Source organism: Suncus etruscus, chromosome 7 (genome assembly GCF_024139225.1).
Source record: "Suncus etruscus isolate mSunEtr1 chromosome 7, mSunEtr1.pri.cur, whole genome shotgun sequence".
Lineage (NCBI taxonomy): Eukaryota > Metazoa > Chordata > Mammalia > Eulipotyphla > Soricidae > Suncus > Suncus etruscus.
In genome coordinates, this window is record NC_064854.1 from 71,513,118 (window position 1) to 71,533,896 (window position 20,779).

At 31.8% G+C, this 20,779-nt stretch overlaps 1 protein-coding gene across 1 annotated transcript in view; it reads right to left on the bottom strand.

The window, feature by feature from the left end:
• The window catches only part of ADGRB3 (adhesion G protein-coupled receptor B3), an 898,471-nt gene that overhangs the window by 21,520 nt on the left and 856,172 nt on the right, over window positions 1–20,779 (bottom strand). Inside the window, exon 30 of the mRNA XM_049776768.1 lies at window positions 4,667–4,702. Coding sequence (XP_049632725.1) covers window positions 4,667–4,702 — 36 coding nt within the window. The remainder of the gene's footprint in view (window positions 1–4,666; window positions 4,703–20,779) is intronic.

Here is a 20,779-nt window from a genome sequence, read left to right on the forward strand (position 1 = left end):
CATATTTTGCAATAATGATACATGTGTAGCAAAGATTATTATTCAACATTTTGAAGTTGTGTTTAATCCTTTGTACTACCTCTCCAGTCCTGGATTTGTTTGTTGTTTCTTGTGCTTTCTACCAACCATCAACTAGTTCCAGTATGAAATTCATGTGTTTACAGGATATATGAAATTTAAGAAATCTTTTAATTTATTTTATATTAAATGGATAACATTAATTGCCTATTATACTTTCAGCATGAAAAAATTAAGAATTATATAAATCCTCAGGCTATCTATTTAATTTACTTGACAGCACCATTTATATCATGTTAATTAAACCTCAAATATTAAAATGAAACTATGTAGAGTTTTTTAAATCTGATTTGTCTTGGATCTTGCTTAATTTTCTTAGAAACCTAGGCTTAGATGTGATATCTTTCTACCTCCTGCTTTTTAATCCTATGTTTTGTTAGACCAATTTTATATAATTTAATTCCATTGTGTCTCTTCATATCTTTTTTTTCCTACCAACTCTGTGAATTGAACCTTCATTACTTCTGGCACTAATAATATCCTAATTTATCTGTCAATGTCTATTATTTCCTTTATTTCCACATTCTTCTTTCTAAATTTCAGATTACAGCAATTATTCACTAAAATCATAACACTGAACTAAATCACAGTAATTCAGCCAATAAAAAAATCAAAATAGTATTGTGAACAATAGTACCTAAGAGAAAAGAAAAGATAAGTATCTGCCATAAAGGCAGACTGTGGGAGGGAGTGAAATATTAGTGACAAGAAGTGGACACTGCTGAAGGTATGGGAGCTCAACAATTATACTAAAATTGAAATGCAATAGTAAATAACTTTGCATCTCATGGTAATCTGATAAATTGACAAAAAGAAAAATATAGTCTTAGTATCTTTTTGAAAGGAGATAAGTAAAGATTAGTGAGCAAGCTCTTTAATGTTTCTAAGATACTTAATCTGTTTTTTTCTTCCATAGAAACTGTACTTAGGTGAAGTTTAAATTATTTTTGCACTTTGAGCTACAACTTAGCCAACATTTTAACATTATTTCATTCTTAAAATTTTGACTTTCCATTTATCAACATTAATATATGTGTATACATACATATATATGAACATACATATATATGAATATATATATATTTAAATATACATATAGCATAGAACAGAAAGAAAGCAGGGTGGATAGGGTACTTGATTTGCATTTGTTGACCAGAATTTGTTTAGTCCCCTAAGCCTGCCAGGAATGATCTCTGAGCACAGAGCCAGGAGTGATCTCTGATTATTACTAGGTGTGGCCTCCAAACAATATATATATAAACATGTTTAGTATGAATTTTCATTCAAAAACCAATGTTGCTATCTTTGATGTAATATCTTCATAAAAGCCAAATTTTATGTATTGATCTCTGCTCTAATATGCAGTATTTGACAAATAAACTATAGCTTCATTATTCAGAAAAAAATAGCAAAATGCTGATAATAGCTTTCTCTTGCAGCTGGATTATGAAAATATAACATAGGGTTTGGCTAGAGGATGAGTAGGACCTCTAACCACAGCTTTTTCTGTATACTTTTCAGAAAGCAAGAACTATTATTTGGTAAGTAGACATAAGCAAGGTCTTTCCTAGCCACAGAGATGCATTGAGAGAATATTGTTATCTGATATAGATTCCAGAGAATATATAAAACCTAAAGATTGAAAGGAAAATGCTTTTATGAGCCAACACTTTTAGAACAAACATTTGGCAATGACAACATGTCTAAACAGGTTATTTAAAAGATTGAAATAAGAGAATGCAGAATATCCAGAACCTTTTCATGAACAAACTGATATGACCTGAATTATAAGGAGGAGGAACAACTTGGACTATCTGTAAGGACAGCATAAGTACAACTATTTTGTTTCAGAATCTGACAATTTTCTGAATAGTCTGTGAGAAATCTGTCATTCGATGTAGCTGCACATCACCAAGAGAAGCAATAGTAATTCACTTATAAAGTAATATCTCGGACTGGAGAAATAACACAGCAGTAGAGAGTTTGCCTTTCATGCTGCTGACCCTGGAGGGACCCGGTTTGATTCCTGGAATCCCATTTGTACCCCCAGCCTGCCAGGGACCATTTCTGAATGCAGAACCATGAGTAACCCCTGAGCATCACTGGGTATGCCCCCAAAACTAATTAATAAATCAATAAATACATAAATCATTAAAAAAGAAAGTAATATCTCCAAGTTTGGGGACCGGAGCCATAGCACAATGGGTAGGTTTTTTGCCTTACTTGGAGCCAACCTGGTTTTGAGCCCAGGCATCCCATATTCTTTATTAAGTCTGCCAGGAGAGATTTATGATCGAAGATCCAGGAGTAATCCCTGAAAGCCACTGGGAGTGGCTCAAAAATGAAAACAAAATCTCCAAGTTTCCTCCATAAATTCTAATACCTATGGCAATAAATATAGCAATTAAAGAACTAGATATGTAGCGCAGTTGTTCTGTAATTTCTATTCTCAATATATTCTAAAAATACTATTATTATATGCTGGAATGCTTAGTAAATAAAAATGTATTTGGCATAGTCTTCTACCTATTACAATCGAAAAAGTCATTTAAAGATAAGGTTTTTGAGAACTCTAGGTGACATTGAATGGCAAGGTATGATGATACACACACATATATAGGACTTGTGACTGTTTAATATTGATTACATGAATCTTAATGTTAGATCCAGATTTAATATATATCTACACTTACGCATAAAGGGTGCATGTATAATATATGCCTTCTTTTTGGTTACTCCTAAATCAGTTATTTCTTAGAAGACACCAAAGAATCTAACGGTGAAGATTGTCAAACATGTTCTTTTCAAAATTTACTTATTTATTTTCTTCCTTTGGAAACACTCAGAGATGGTTATATGCTATTTCTGGTGTTCTTTGGGGGACCATATGAATAGCATAGAGCAAATCCAGGTCAGCTGTGTGGAAGGCAAGCACCCTACTGACTATTTTTCTAGGTCCTTTTGACATTTATAGTAATTAATTTTTACCATAAATTCTTGGGCCACAGCTCCCTAAACTATGGCTCATGAGCCACATGTCGCCCTCTGAGGACATTTATCCAGCCCTCCAAGTATTTTTTAAAGCCACTGCCTATCATGTTTAGCTGCTGACTCATCCTGAGCCCACAGTGCACATGTGTGGGATGTGTGCCTCACTCTGACTCCTCTGCTTTTCGCTGCTTCTCGATTCCTTTCAGTCTCGGTCAGGGGCCCTCAAACTATGGCCTGACAAAAGCAGGCCTATAGTTCCGACTGAAATACTAGTAAGTTTGTTGGTTTTACTTCACTTGTTCTTCATCAAATTTTCTATTTGTTTCTGGTTTTTTTTTTTTTTTACCTTAAAAACCTCAAATAAGATAACGTGCAGTGTGCATAGGAATTTGTTCATATTTTTTTTCTTTTCTAAACTATAGTCTAGCCTTCCAACAGTCGGAGAAACAATAAAGTGGTCCCCTGTTTAAAGAATTTGAGGACCCCTGTCAAGCTATAATGAAACATCTAACACATGTCAGGTTGCTATAATTGTATTCCTAAAATACTTTTGCTAATATATTAATAGATTTTGCCACATAATCATTGAGAACAGTTTTTTAAATACTTACTTGCGCTACTTGTAATAGTATTGTATAAAAATGCCATTGAACTACTACTGAAAAAAGTCAATTCTCTTTAGATTTTTGCTCAGTATTAAAACAAAGCTTGCTCACCATTTTAGCAAATAAAAGCATTAAGTCTTACATTTTATCACTGATGTACATCGATGAGCTATTGCATTCATCCACATGAAGAAAATGATTGAAACTGGAGATACCATGTTCTTTAATATTGCCATTTTACCAGACTTCTGTAATTTTATAAGTATCACCAAAGGCTACTGAGTTTTATACAAGCAATACAACAGTATAAAATGTTAAAAATTTTATAATGTATTATATCCAATTATATCAGCAGGCTATGAATAACATCGAATTATTGAGATGCATAAGTGCATTTTATGTGAGCACAAACATAATTAATTTTGTGCTTAGCATAAGCTGTTCAAATGGTATTATTTTAGTAATTTTAGCATCAATATTACAGCATTCAACATTAATCTAAACTGAAAAATCTTGTTTATGTCAGTGCAATGGCAATTGCTAAACACCAGGATACATTGAACCAACACATGCTATTGGAAAAAAGGAATTTGAAATTTGTCACAGTGAACACTATTATTCATAAATAATAGGAATGAGCCAAGTAACTCCAAGAGGAAATCTAGAGAACTAAAGTACACTAACATGCTTTAAATGTTTAAGTATAAAAAATCAGAAAACCAACATTCTTATTTCCCACATGCAAACCTATGATAAATTGTTCATTCAACATTTTAAAAATGGATTCCTTATTTAGGTCTAGAGAATTTTAACTTTGCATACATTAAATAATATTTATTAACATATTTCTCTAACTAGTTAAAGAAAATGGACTTTAATTGAATATATTTGACTAGACTAGTAGAATGTGTCTTAGATTAACTTAAGTTCTTATGTACCACTTTGAATTCAAGTAATTAAAATCATTTTAAAAATACATCAGAAAGTCTTACCTCAAAGTCTAGGTCTGAATATCGTGATTTTCTTCTCTGTTATATATTGTTTAAAGGAAAAGAAAAACCAATAAAGTTAAATTTGTCATTAAAATAAGGTAAATATTTTCAATAAAATATTGCTTTTATTTATAAATTTTATGGTTTTAAAACTTTATCCACATTATTTAATTCTTACATTGAAAACTGTAACATTTCTCATCCTGAATTTTTAGCTTGAATTTTCATTAGGAGAAATAATTCTATAAAAATTCACACGAAATTTTCTACCTAAAGTGAATTTGATTTACCATAGTAAAACTACAAAATAGGTGTATACCCATATACCCGATAGACTGTATACCCATATGACCTAAAACATAATAAAAAATTAAAAAAATAAAACAACTAACCTTCTCAAGATCTCCCCTAGTTACCTTTAGTTTTTATTTCTAAAATATTTTATTCTGTTTATGCCTCATATAATTTCATGTGATCAGATGATTCCACAATGGCAAATCCATTTTAATTTCTGGTTCTCAGGCACCAAAGTAATCTAATTTAGTCAATTATCAACTAGCTTACTCTCAGTAAAAATGGATGCAAATGAAACTCATATTTCTCTACAGTGCTAACTTGAGCAATTATTTTAGTTATAAATAAGTATGCATTCATAAATATGCCATCTAATACTACTAGGGAATATGATTAAAATAGACTTAATGAATCAGTATAGAAAAAGTATTCTCAGTATTGTTTCTAAAATTTACTATTTTTTGTTGTGGATAAAAAATTAGCTAATGTAGAGTTCTCCAAATGTTTAGAAAGTAAATTAAGTTTCCAATATAGGTTTTAATGGTTTTTCTTTGAAACATGTAAGCATAATTTATAGGGTAAATCAATAAATATTAGAAACTTAAAATTTAGGTAATTGGGAAAATATGTAGTTTTTTTTTTCAAAATGTTCTTTCACTTTTCCTAACAAATTCATAATACTTTGGTATGAGATTTTTTTTGATTGTGTGACATTAGCAGGTATAGAAAGATACTGAAGTTGTTTAATGAAAAACAAGACTAAATTTCTGTAGTTAGAATAAAAATTGTTTTGACAAAGTTAGAGTTTCCCTACAGAACTAACTAACCAAAGCATGTTTTAGTAGACAAAATATGTTCATTTGAAAGAAAGACTTTGCTTAAAAAGAAAGTTTAAAACTTTTGAAATAATTTGATTCTTGTAGGACTACTTAAGACTGAGTGAGAATCTTGTCTTCAAGCACATCAGTAGAGTACTGAGAAGGAAATAATTTTATTAAATTGTAACTCAGCATGTTGATTCACTTTCTTTCTTGCCTCCAGTACCTCCCTGGACTATCCATGCTGAAGATTATCTGTAAGATTAGTGCATACAGAGGGATATAATCCAGTCTTCTTTTGTCATCTTCCCTCCACTATTGTGATAGCTGTGCTATATTAAAATTGGGCTCCAACATACTGTATTAGGCATTGCTGCAATATGCTAGACTAAATGTCAGTGTTTTCATTTGGCTCTTAGATCCTTTGCCTTCCTGGCACTATGACTCAGCAGGACATTTTTCTAAGTATATGTTAAGCAAAATTCTTCTCCAAAAAAGCAAAATTCAAGCATAGAAACACTTAGTTTTAAATAATTATTATAGAACATTAGTCATGAACTTTGTGTTCTCTTGGAAATAAGTGAAATCTTAGAAAAAAGGTTCAGCTAGCTAGCAGAATAGAGTCCCTTCTGCTGTACAAGTAGTTGCCAAAGTTCAGATCAGCCATGTTTCCCTGTTAATTTATGAATGCTTAGCTGCGTTGTCTAAAAACTAGAAATGCTGATGGATACATGATAGTAAAGGCTCTTATTTTAGAAGTAAGAATAAGAAATGGAGGCACTAGAAGAATCCAAACAATAGATTGTGCTTCTCAGAGCAGATGCTATCAATTTGTTGTGAAATATGAAAAAGAAAATTGATGTATTTCTATGAACAAATCTATTATTCTTCCATTTATTTAAAAATTAGATTCTAACAGAAAGTGTTGCAGAAATAGCAGTCTTGAAAGATTACATAAAGAAATGAAGCAAAAATAAATTTAAAACAAAGAACATAAAGAATGAAGAGAATGAAGGCAGTGAATATTTGTGATAGTTTACCCAAACAAAAGTGACCAATTGTTCCCATACCTAATAGTCTATAAAGTGTTTCCACATGTTTGATCATACTAATTAATCTGAAGGGTATTTGAAATAAAATGTTATCAGCCATGCTTTATGAAGGAGCATGACTGAATGTAAGAGAGTTCAAATGACTTGCCCACTTCACATGGGTAGTAATTTACTTGGTTCTCAATGTTATTAGAACTCAACAAAAATAAAACTGGAAGACCTAGTTAATTCTAGTCTGGTATCAATAGTCCAAGAAGCTTTCTCAGCATAATCCAAGATCAAGCAGATAAACTTCTTATGTCAAAAATAATTTAAAGCTAGGGGCTGGAGAGATAGCATGGAGGTAAGGCGTTTGCCTCTCATGCAGAAGGTCATCGGTTCGAATCCCGCCGTCCCATATGGTCCCCCATGCTTGCCAGGAGCGACTTCTGAGCATGGAGCCAGGAGTAACCCCTGAGCACTGCCGGGTGAGACCCAAAAACCAAAAAAAAAAAATTTAAAGCTAAAAAATAGTATTAATATGGTACTTATTTGAGATAGACCTGATGGCTATATATAATCTGTGTTGAATAAAACAACTTTTCATCATTAGCAATGTTATAATGCTTCATTAGCAATGTTATAACGTAACATACAATAGCAAATTTCTCCACATTTATCATGTGAATCTCCCATTGCAAATCTAATTTATCTTGAAGTAATATTTGGCACTGAGTATTTTGTGTTTTTATATTTAGATTATAATATTCATTTATATTAATAATTTCTCATTAAAGCAGCTCTTATCTCTCAGTCTGTTTCACCTTTAGTATATACATGGGTAATATTGGAAAGACTTTCAAAATATTGATATTGGTGGAAGCTATGTGCAATTTACATTTTATTTAACTGTCCATCTGTAATGTTAAAATAACAGGCATAAAATTGCTCAGAAATAAGAATACCTTTTTCAAAAATAAGATATTCACTGAGAAAAGTGATTAGGTCTAACAATTTTTCTGATAGGTTGGTTACAAGAACTGCTACATAAAAATTTCAAGTAAGTCAAGATTGTGCTAAATGTGTCTTTTGTTTGTTCATTATTAGAGAATTTCCAAGCAGTGCTGAGGACTGTGGCATCAAATCCAGGTGATAGCACATTGAGCTATCTCCTCAGCCAGAGTGCTAAAGATAAAAATCTTTAGATATCCCCAGTTTTCAAAAAAACTTCTCCTAATATCCCAACTTGTCTTCAACATTCTATTAAACTTCTTGTCAAGTTCTCTGATGAAAGAGCTTTCTTTGTGAATTTTCACATTTAATCTATTTTCAAGGTCAATTTTCTGTCATCTTACTTGATTCTCAGCAGCTTTAGAAAATTTGGAGCATCATTGTTAAAATTTGTATATTTCAGCATTTCTTTTTTTTTCATTTCCCCCTATTTCTGGCACTAATTTCAAGTCTCTATTGCTGAATCATTTTAATTTATCTGTTTTCCAAATCTTGAGTTTCACTTTTCCTCAGTTTTTTCTAAATCAGCATTTCTCAAACCTGGGCAATATATATCACCCCCCAAAGATATTTCAAGGGGACCACAGCTAAAATTGAGTAAATGGGGAGTCAACTTATAGGAGTTGGGGGGTAGGCCTATGCAGAAACCAAAAACACTGATGTAGAGGATTTAATTCATTCTCACAGTTTTTAGTAATACTTGAATTTCAAATCTCTTTTTAACAAATGTGTTCATATTAAAAAATGTTACAGATCAAGTTTATTAAGTCAGAAACCTAGGAATCACTTTATTCCTTCTCATTCTGTACATCACACCTATCAAAATACATCTTGGCTTAACCTCTCTTTTTTGCATCAGTCTGAATTACATTAGCACTCTCCAAACAAACTTCTAACTCTCTGCTCTACTTCCTTTTCTGTTTCTACAAATGATTTTTAGTCAAAGGGGGACAATAAGAAACTTATGAACAACCATGACAATGTTAACAATTTTTGCTTAATTTTATACTTTATATGGCTATCTAAAATGTGTCCTCCTTTTCCTATTTCAAAATCATGAGTTAAGAAGCTGACTTCTTGTGACTGAAGAGAAAATATAGTTGATAAGGTTGTTTGTCTTGCATTGACCCATGGTCAATCCCAAGTACCATATTTGTTCTCCCAAGTATTGGATATATCTGAGCATAGATGAATATAACCCCAAGGCAATCAAATAAATAAAATACTGACCTTTGCTATACCTGTCAGTTATTACAATGAAAAATATGCTTTTTGGTTTGTTTTGATTTTTTGGCCACACTCAGTGGCGTTCAAAGGCTACTACTCCTGGCTCTGTGCTCAGAAATTGCTCCTGGCAGGCTCAGGAGGACCATATGGTTTCCAGGATTGAACCCGGGTCTGTGCCAGGTCAGCAGCATGCAGTGCAAACGCCTTACCACTATACTACTATTTCAGGCCCAAAATTTTTAGCTTTTATTTTTGGCCACATCCAGGCAACTAACAGGGGTTTCTCCTAGTTATGTGCTCAGAAATCTCTCCTGGCAGACCTGAGGACCATATGGGATGCCAGGACTTGAATTTAGGTCAATCCAGTATCATTTGCATGCAAGAAAAATGCCCTAACACTGTGCTATCACTTTAGTCCTCCATCCAATGAAAATATTTTAATTCTTTCCTATTATAACAATTGCACTTTTTTAAAAGATGAAGATGGCTTCAAGGGTTGTTGGAAATGTAGAAAGGAATATAAATTGTTTGTTTTTTATTTTTATTTTAATATTATTTGAGCACCATGGTCACAAACATGCTTGTAGTTGGGTTTCAGTCATTAAAAAGTACAGCCCCCTTCACTAGTGCAAACTTCCTGCTATCTGCCAATGCCTCCCATTTCCCTCCTCCCCCACCCACTGCTTTTCTTTGAGACAGGCATTCTATTTCTCTCACTCACTACCATTGTCATGATAATTGTTGCTATTGTTATTTCTCTAGCTGCACTCACCTATCTTTGTGGTAAGTTTCTTATGATGGGCTGGTCCTTCCAAACTTCATCTCTGTTGTTTCTGGGTATTATTGCCATACTGTTATTTTTTTTAAATCCCACAGAAGTGTCACACAACTCTGTATCTATCTCTCTCCCTCTGACTCATTTCACTCAGCATAATAGTTTCCATGTATATCCATGTATAGAAAAAAGTAATCACTTTCTTTTTCCTGACATAGTATTCCATTGTGTATATGTACCATAGTTTTCTTAGCCACTCATCTGTTGTCGGTCATCTGGGTTGTTTTCAGATTCTGGCTATTGTAAATAGAGCTGCAATGAACATAGGTATGCAGAGGTCTTCCACTATCCGAACAAATGGAAGCAGAAATAAACAAAAGGGACTACATAAAACTTGAGAAGCTTCTGCATCTCCAACAAAACAGTGACTAGGATACAAAAGACACCCATGGAATGGGATAAACTATTCATCTAATACATATCAGATAAGGGGCTAATATCTAAGATATACAAGGTACAAAAAAAATCTAACACCATCAAAAACTGGGGAGAATAAATGAACAGACACTTCCTCAAAGAAGAAATACAGATGCCCAAAAGGCACATAAAAATGCTCTATGTCAGTAATTATCAGGGAGATGCAAATCAAAACATGACGTACTATTTCACACCACAGATAATGGCAGACATCACAAAGAACAAGAATAATCAGTGCTTGGGGATAAGGAAAGAGAAGAACTCTCATTCACTGCTGTTTGAAAAAAATAATATATATTCCTCCAAAGACTGAAAATTGAGCTCCCATATTCTCCAGCTATACCATTCCTAGGGATATACCCTAAAAACACAAAAACACAATATAAAAAATGCACTTGTTTTTGCTTAAGACTTCCTATAATTCTATTTAGGAGTTTTGTTCTTCTTTTTTGTCTTTTTTATTTAGGTGAATTTCTTACTAAAATTTATTTTTATTTCAGAATATTTCTTCTATCACAGTTTATAGAGAAGTTTAGCTTCTTCATATTCCATGGTTATTATTCATAAAAGCTTTTAAATTGTTCATTGTTCATTATTGTTTTTTCACCCCTAGGATGTTGATGTCTTTTTCATTCCCAGTATCTAATACAGGCTCTGGCACAAATATAATTATTTACAAGCTCTGATGTAAGGCTAAAGAAACTATGGTAACCAAATAGATACATAAGAATGACTTTATTGTTTTTAAGAGTACATCAGAAGAAATTGATTTAAAAAATGAACTAAACATACTAACAAGGAAAGTAATTATAATTGAATCAATTGAAAATCAAGATGATCAAGAAAATTTAGAGAAACATAGGTTTATTACTAATGAGAAAATTCTTTAGGAAGATTTAACTGATAAAATGCATAAAGAATAAAGTAAACAAAAGAATATTTAGATTCATGGGACATCAGCTCATATCTGAGTCTTTTACAATGATGAACATTTAACAAAGGGAACAGTTCATTGTTTGTATAAAATAAATTAAAATGAAAATTATACAGGAACTAGAGGTCATAAACCCCATTATCTAATACATATTTGACATTAATTATATGTATTCTAGTGTGGGAAAACCAGAAGATCTGATTCCATAATCACTCAAAATCATCCATAGAAAGGAAACTTGTAAATAATTAACTTTCAAAAATAAGTTCTACTTGTACTAGTTTTGTTGTATGCCTGCCTGAAAAATCAACATTTCTCAATCCAAACACTTCAAAGAAAGGCTGGGCTTTCTTTCAAAACAGCTACATAAAAGTATAATTTTAAAATAAAAGTATGCTTCTGCACAATGGTTAATTTTGTTATATTTTCTTTAGTGACAGGCTTTCCAAATTCTCATGTAAAACCAGAAACCTTATCTAATATCCTAAATATGAATTTAGTTCAGCTTTTAGGCTTCTTCACAGATATTCAAGACATAATGGTAATGAAATAATAATAATACAATCTTACATCAAAAGTGTGTCTTATTTTAAAAGGGTTTTCAGATAACATTCTTTCATTTGAACCTCACAGTAGCCATGAGGTTGGTACCTGCGATCTGACATTATAGCTAAACTATTTTAGCTTTACAATCCATTATTCTGAAAGCTCTCTCATCCACGTTCAGAGAAAAATTGGTGCAAAACATTTAGCCTAGACTTAAGATCCTTTTCACACACTTGTTAATTGGAAGAGACTTCTCAGAGCATGCTTCTAACAGTACAGTTAAAAAGTGTTAAATTTAAAAAAATCATTATGAAAACTCTCTGGGATTTAAAAAAAATTATACTCTACTATTTAACTCAATACTATTGGATATAAAAAAAATCAAGGAACAATTTGTGAAGAATGATCAGAAAGTATGCAGTGTGCTTACATTTAATCAAATTATTTTTAAAAGTTCAAGGCAATAAAACACATATTGAACCATTAAGTAAGCAGAGATGACTTTCAACCTAGACTGAACAAAGGAAGGCTGGAAATCTAAGCTAAGGGTTAAAATGTTTGTCAGAAACTGAAAAAAAACACTTGGAAATTCCTAATGAAAAGACATAAGGAGCTGCCAAAGTAAAAGTTTGATTTCTAGGCTTCTCTTTTTCACACAAACCTCAAAAATTCTCACTCAGAAACCTAAAATGATGAAACTTGATTTGTATCATCTGAACTCAAGATTTCATATAGGATGAAGAATGGATTGTGTTCGAAACAGGCTCAGAATATTCATACAAGTTGGGAGGATTTTGATTTAGGAAATATTTGCTTTTAGGTCTAACACCTATAAACTATTGAATAATGTCATCTTTCTTCCAATGATATTTCTAAAAAAATTGTTTTTTAAAAAACTTTTATCTCCTTAAAGTGATAAACTTAATTAAAATGACTTTTTCTTCCATGCTTATGCTCTCTTAAATATATATTTTGTCTGTTCTCTCATGAACATATCTCTCCACCAATCCCTCGCATATCTCTAAATTTTTCAATGAAAACTGCTTTGTTTTAAAAGGAAAAAATACCCCAAACAAAATCACTTTAAAGCCTAAGAATTGAATTTCCATATGACCTTGCAATTCCATTTACTGACTTTTCCCCCCAAAGGCATAAAAAACTTAAAGATATATGTGCTCATACTCATTTCAAAACTACAATAGCCAAAATATCGAAATAACCCAAGTGTCCAAGAAAAGAGGACTATATTAAAAAAAACTGTGACATATGTGTTTCTCTCTATTTATCTATTTCTATCTATCAAGACAATGATTTATTACTTAGCTATAAGATAAAATCATGGTATTTGCTGATATGTAAATGAATCAGGAGGTATCAATTTTCAGGAATTAGTCACAAAGAACAACAAACATAAAATTACCTCCATCATGTGTAGAATATGAAGGAGATATAATAATGGCAAGACAAATGATAAATTAAAAAAAGCCTGAGACCTAATTAAACAAAATAAAACAACAAATTTGTCATGAATGGGGATGGGTAGCATAAGGCTGGGGCATTCTGGTGGAGCATGTGGTGTTGAAATATTGTTCATATGAAACCCTGTCATTAAAAGTATTGTAAATCATAACATAAAATAAGATATATTTTTACAAAGAGCCATAATTCAAAATATTATTATATTTCTTAGATCTAAATGGCTTGAAAACTGTAAGAATGTTTATCCCCCAATGCCTCCATAGTCTTTGCTTTAGAACCACATGTGACACTCAACACATTTTGCTAATTAATTGATAGTGAATGATGTAAGAGTTGATAGTAACTGCATTTTCTTACCCTAAGCATAGTATTAGAGTACATATAGTACAGGAACAATTGTGAGAAATTCTGCCATATTAATACTGCAATAATTCAATAATTGTGGCAAGTAGATCAAAAGTGTTAAAAATGTCTTAACAAATCACTTTGCAACCGGAAGTTTAGGAGATGGGAGACCACATTATGGGGCAGAACAAAGTAAGTAGTAGGGAGGAAATCTGGATATTCTTTTATGCCAAGAAACTTCATGTATTTATTAAACTTTATATACTCAATAATTGGGGGTTAGCTGAGCAAAATCCCTTGGAGGTTGGAGCATTTTCTGATGGAGCTACTTTAGGGGTTGGGGAACCTCCCTCTTTCTTTGTTGCCTCCTGCTTATTTAAATAAATACTTCCACCCACTCATCCACTTATTGTTTTTCTTGTTTTTCCCTCAAGGGTTTTTTTTTTAAATGCCTGTGCTTTTCGTCACAAATACCACATTCTATGCTATAACCAATTAGAGTTTCCCTCTTGTATTTTCTACCTCCCTCCACTTTCCACCTCCACAATTTGTGAATATAAACTCTTTTAAGTGAAACTTTCTGAATTAAGAGATATCATTTTAGTCTATCACCAAAAGGATCCTGAAGTACCTAGATATGCTCTCCAGGCTGGATATTCGTGTGAATTGGATCTTTCTCACTGAGAGTAAAAGAGGCTTACGTCTCAGGTACTCTAACATTATCTTCATATTATTTTCTAAGATTTCAACTACGTCCTGGCTGTTGTTGAACTCTATCTTCTTTTTAGTTGTTTCTATTTTTCCTCTAATATCTTCTCTACTGGTTGATACTGCAGATTCAGTCTAGCAGATTGACAAATTTACTCAGCAGTAAATTATCTTTGCAGATAAAGCCATATAAATGAATTTATTTCCACTGGCCATATTTCTATCTCCTAAATCTCCTAGTTGGACATACCTATAATTAATATATTTTATGTATTTTATGATATTATTCACTAAAGGATTACCACACCATGCATGATGGGTTAAAGTGAAATTTTAAATTGTTCTTTTATTAATGTTAAGTAACAATATTGTCTCTCTGGAAAACAAAATTGTCTGGGACAGGAAGATTCTCTTTCTAAATTGTTATGCATTGTTTTGTAACCTTGACCAAATGACTTGAAATTATAGTGAAAACAATTTATCCATTGTACAAAGATGCTGTAAATATTAATTAATTCATATTTAAGATAATCTTAGTTTATACTAACGAAAGATGTTATATGAATGCTAATTTTCATATATATATATATATATATTCATTCCTCAGCTGTCTCTTAAAATGGTAGTACTAAGCAATTATTAACTATTAAACTATTTTAAAGATTGAAAATGAAAAATAAATTTTTATACTGAATTCTGAATTTTTTTCCTTTTGAAGATATAAAACTGTTATTTAAATGTAAATTTTTTGACTTAATCACTATTATAGATGATGCTAATTATTAATATGAAGGATAGAGAAATTTGGAAATATTAAAAATTAAATAAAGTGGCACTTACAAAAACAGTTTATTGTTCAATCACATACACCTACACCATACCAAACTCTGAAAGGTTTTTAGACTTTTACTATAATACCTTTAACAATTTATATAAAGTGAACCAGTTTTATAACAAGGGAATAGTTTTAATTTAATCTAATTCTAAATCCTTTATCATATTTTAAGAATCATGCCAAGAAATACTCCATATGGTCTTATGATTACTTATGATGCTGTTATCATATATATAATCAAAGAAAATTATTTATAGAATATTTGGAATTTTCTATAAGTGTTAGTTCTTTGACTTATATGCTTATTATTATAATAGACATGATACTCTCTAGGATACACAGCTTAGAAAAGGAAAACTGTAACTACTTGCAAATCCAGATCAACGGAATGTGTTTGACCAGAGCGAGTTTCAGCCATGTTTAAGGAAGCAAACTGACCATTTTATGGCTTTGATTCTAAGTGAAGGTTTATCCTATATGTCCTACTCTTTTTTATAGAAGGTATAAGCAATTTATTCTAACCCAATTAAAACCCCATTTTAATTTATCTTTAAAAATGTGAAATTTCATTTTATTGAAATCATTGTTACCACAAAGACCCTCATAGTTGAATTTTAGATATGCAGTAAATCAGGGACATTCCCACCAACAATTCAACCTCCTCCCACCAATGATTCCAGAGTGCATCCTACACCACCAATTTTTCCTTCCTGGCCTGCCTGTATAACAAGCCCATTTAAGTTTAGGTCTCTTGATTATATTGTACTTGACTTTGGCTTGGGCATTTAGTCCTGTCCTCTTTTTTCTCCAACAATGCACCTGAAACTGCTTGGTCCCTAAATCTTATCCTTTCATTTTTTCCCCTTTCTTCTTAATTTTATAAAAGAATGCAGAAATAGGAGCTAAAACAAAGTAGTAATACATTTCCTGTTTTATGAAAAAGGCTGGAGCCCCTATCTAAAAGATTTAAAAAATAAAATAAAAATAAAGAGAAAAGAAACAGGAATGTATGGCAGTATTTTGCATAGGTGCTTCCAAAGTTAGGAAAACAGAAAAAAAAAACTTTGGCCTAAAAGCAGAGAGACCCTACCCATGAAGTATCCTTCCATAAGACCAACTATAGGTTCTAGGCATACTACATTGTCTCAACCCAAAGTCTTTCTCCATTGTACTAATAGAAGTTCTCAATCATGGTTGTCTCATTCAGGTTTCTATAATGAGATATCTTGGTTTTCAAAAATCTTATGTCAAAGTCAGGGTGTCATAGAGTGTCTTCTGGTTTCATCTCAACTTTGGTGGGGATGCAGGGACCCCTTCCCTAAAAGCAAGTTGTTGCTGTTTTCAAGACATCAGGATGTTATATAAACACAGTATGGAGCAAGTCAGTGCCATGGAAGCATAATGGCCTTTCCCAGGAGAAGTCCAATTCCTAGTACTGGTGCATAAAATCTTGCCAGTTTCAAAAATGGAATCCAGGGTTCAGGGGTGAATGGCTGATATCCAATCAAATGAAGCCTATGTTAAGTCACTATGAGAAGTATTCAAGGTGAAAAATCCCACTACAGTATAGAATTTATGAGTTTCTATTTGCATTAAATAAGAACTTTTTATATATAAAATCTCCCCATTTTAATGTACCTATGCAAAAATAAAAACCCCCCAAAACAAAAATCAATGAAAAGAAAGAGATCACTACAGACACTACAGAAATTCAAAGGCTAGTATGACTGCTTTGCGAAATTTTATGCCACAGGAAAGAAAACTTAAAAGAAATGGATACATTTTTTGGCCCTTACAACTTTCTAATTTTGAACAAAGATAATCTGGAATACCTGAACAGACCTATCACTAATGAGAAAATTGAATGGGTAATTCAAAAACTTCCCCCAAATCAAAAGCCCAAATCTAGACTAATTCACAAGTAAATTCATTTAAACCTTTAATAGGATCTACTGCTAGTACTCTTCAAACTCGTCCAGAAAATTGAAGAAACATAAAGTCTCCAAAATACTTTTTATGAAGCTAACATCATTATCATACAAAATCAGACAAGGATACTACACAAAAAAGATAATCATAGGCCCATATCCTTGATGAACACAGAAGCAAAGTTCTCAAAAAATACTACAGAATTATACAGAAAACAAATAATACAGAATGCAAAAACTCATCAAGAAGCTTATACACCATGACCAAGTAGGATTAATTTCAGGAATGCAAGGATGCTTTAACATATTCAAATCAATCAATGTAATACACCCTATCAATTAAAGAAAAACAAAAAAAACATGATTATGTTAATAGATACAAAAAAAGCATTTTACAAGGTCCAACACCCATTCATAATAAAAACTCTCATTAAGTTGAGAATGGGAGTTTCTTTGTTATCGTTAATGCCTTATATCACTTAAACCATTGAAAAACAATCCCATTCACAATTGTGCCTCAGAAAATTATATAGCTTGAAGTCAACTTAACTGAATAGCTGAATGAGCTATATGAAGACAACAACAAAACACTGGTTCAAGAAATAAAAGAGGACACAAGGAAATAGAATCATACCCTGCTCACGAATTGGAAGGACTAATATGATAAAAATGCCAATACTTCCTAATGTATAGTACAGATTAATGCAATCTCTAAAAAACTCCCATGACATTTGCTAAAATGGATCAAATGATCCTGAAATTCATATGGACACATAAACATCCACAGTTAGCTAAAGAAATCCTTGTCAAAAAAATATGTAAGGGATAACTTTCCCAATTTTAAATTGTACTATTATTCAGTAGTCACTAGAACAGCATGGTATTGGAACAAAGACAGACCCTCCTCAGATTAATGCAATATACTTGAGTATTCTGAGACTAATTTCAGGCACACAACCAATTAATCATTGATAAAGGTGCAACAACTACAGAGTGAAGCAAGAAAAGCCTCTTCAACAAATGCTTTTAAGAAAACTGATCAAATACATGAAAAATATAAATTCAGACCTCTGTTTAAAATCAGGCACAAAGGTTAAATAAAAATGAATTAAAGTCTCTCTCTCTCTGTCTCTCTCCTTCCCTCCTCTCTTCTCTCTCCTCTCTTCCCTCTCTCTCTCTCTCTGTCTCTGTCTCTGTCTCTCTGTCTCTGTCTCTCTTTCTCTCTCTCTCTCTCTCTCTCTTTTGTTGGTTTATTCCCCATCCCATCCCTTGTTTGGTTCACATCGCAGTCACAAGGGAATACAATGTCAAAAAAAATGAATTAAGGACCTTGATATCAGACCTCTAACCATAAGGTACATAGATAAAATGTAGGCAGAACACACCATGACATAAAAGTTAAAGGCATCTTCAATGACAAATGCCACTGGCATTCGTAGAAGCAAAGATAGACAAGTGAGACTATATTAAACTTAGAAGCTTCTGTACCTTAAAGTAAATAATGATTAGGATACAAGGCAACTATTCAATCTGTGATATACAAGTCTCTGATTGAACTTTACAAGAAAAAATAATCTAACCCCATCAAAAAATGGGGAGGAGAAATTAATAGACATTTACTCAAAAAAGAGATACACATGGACAAAAGGCACATGAAAAAAATACTCATTACTAATAATCAAGCCATTGCAAATCAAAAGAGCAATGAGATATCATTGTACAGCACAGAGACTAAAAACTGGTACCACACATCACAAAATAAAAACAAAAACAAACAAAAACAGTTAATGCTGGAGTGTATGTGGGAAGACAGTGACTCTAGTTTACTGCTGGAGGGAATGCAGGCTGGTTCAGGCTTTCTGGAAAACAATATGAACATTACTCAAAAAGCTAGAAATTGAGCTTACATATTACCCAGCAATACTACTTCTAGTGATATACTTCAGAAACACAATATCAAAATAAAAAATGCTATCTGCACTTCTTTGCTATTTACAATAGCCAGAATCTGGAAACAACCGAGGTTCCTTACAATAGATATGTGGCTAAAGAAACTTTGGTATTTACACAATAGAATACTATGAAGCCATTAGAAAAAAAAGTAGTCATAAAATTTGCTTAAATATGGATGAACATGTAGACTATTATGTTGAGTGAAATGAATCAGAGGGAGAGGGATAGATATAGAATAATCTCACTCATTAAAGAAACTTTAGTACATCTATATAGCAGAATACCATGAAGCCATTAGAAAAAGGTAGTTGTGAAATTTGTTTAAACATGGATGGACATGTAGGCTATTATGCTAAGTGAGATGAATCAGAGGGAGAGGGATAGTTATAGAATAATCTCACTCATTTGTGGGATATAAGAATAATAAGATATAGTATAGTAATAATAGCCAGAAATAATAGCGACAAAGTTTAGAAGGTCCAGCTCAGGGTAGAAAGCACGCCACAATTGAATATAAAGAATTACCTACCATGACAATGATAGATGGAACTAATCACTTTGGACAAGAACTCAGTGCTGAAAAGGGAGAAACAGGCAAGGCATCCCTACTAACAATAGTGTAAACTACAGTGTCTAAAATGAAAGAGAGAGTGAGAGAGAAGCAATTGCCTGCCTGAGAACAAGTCAGGGGTAGGAGGGCATGGAGTGGGAAGGACATGGGAGACATTGGTGACAGTGATTGGAGGGATACACTGGTGAAGGATGGTGTACATTGTATGACTTAAACCCAACAATAAAAAATTTGTAACCACGGTGCTTAATTAAAGCAATCAAAATAAAGTGCAATTATAAACACATTAAAAAGAAAGCATTGTAGCATTGCACACTAAATATATGTAATACATAGATATATAGTAGATATATATGTATAATACAGTAGATATATAAGCACATTGTTTATGAAATGATTTAAACTAAAATATAAAATAGTAAATGTATATGTGTATTAAAATACTAACATTCTTTAGGTATTACTTGATTAATTTGCAATTTAATCTAATTAAGATCTATTAAGTATGAAGCTGAAACTTCTTTACAAAAGACATATATAGGTATATATATACATATATATATACACATATATATATATTTGACCTCAGATTCTTAAAAGCTCACAATTTAAGTTGTAAACTTTTAGTAATCATAAATTGTAAGAGAAGATAAATTCACATTAAGTTGAAAGATAATGAACCAAAATAATAATAGTCAATTTTTATGTTACTGTAATGGTATATGCATCATATAATTATAATATATAATTAACATACATTATATATTATGTACAATTAGATTATACTATAAAATTATAATTTTATTATTTCTGATACCCATTATTACACAAAAAGTCCAGTTGTTGAAATAAGTATTTTAAGGCCATCTCAACATATCACCATACAAAAGGACCTCTGATACTTAAACATTGGAGAATATTCTATCCTTAATTTGTGATTTACTTCCCTTCCAGAAAATCTAGAAAATCTGACAAATTAGATATGTTTCTTATATAGTGGTTTCATTATAAAAAATTATGACTAAATAGCTACCTTTCTTATATAGTGGTTTATTTTCCAAAAATACGATTTTAAGAAAGAGTCTGGGGTACTATTAGAAAAACACAATTTTCTAGAATATTTATCCTAATTTATGAAAAATAACATATAAACACAAAAAATAACAAACATTTTCTCTAAG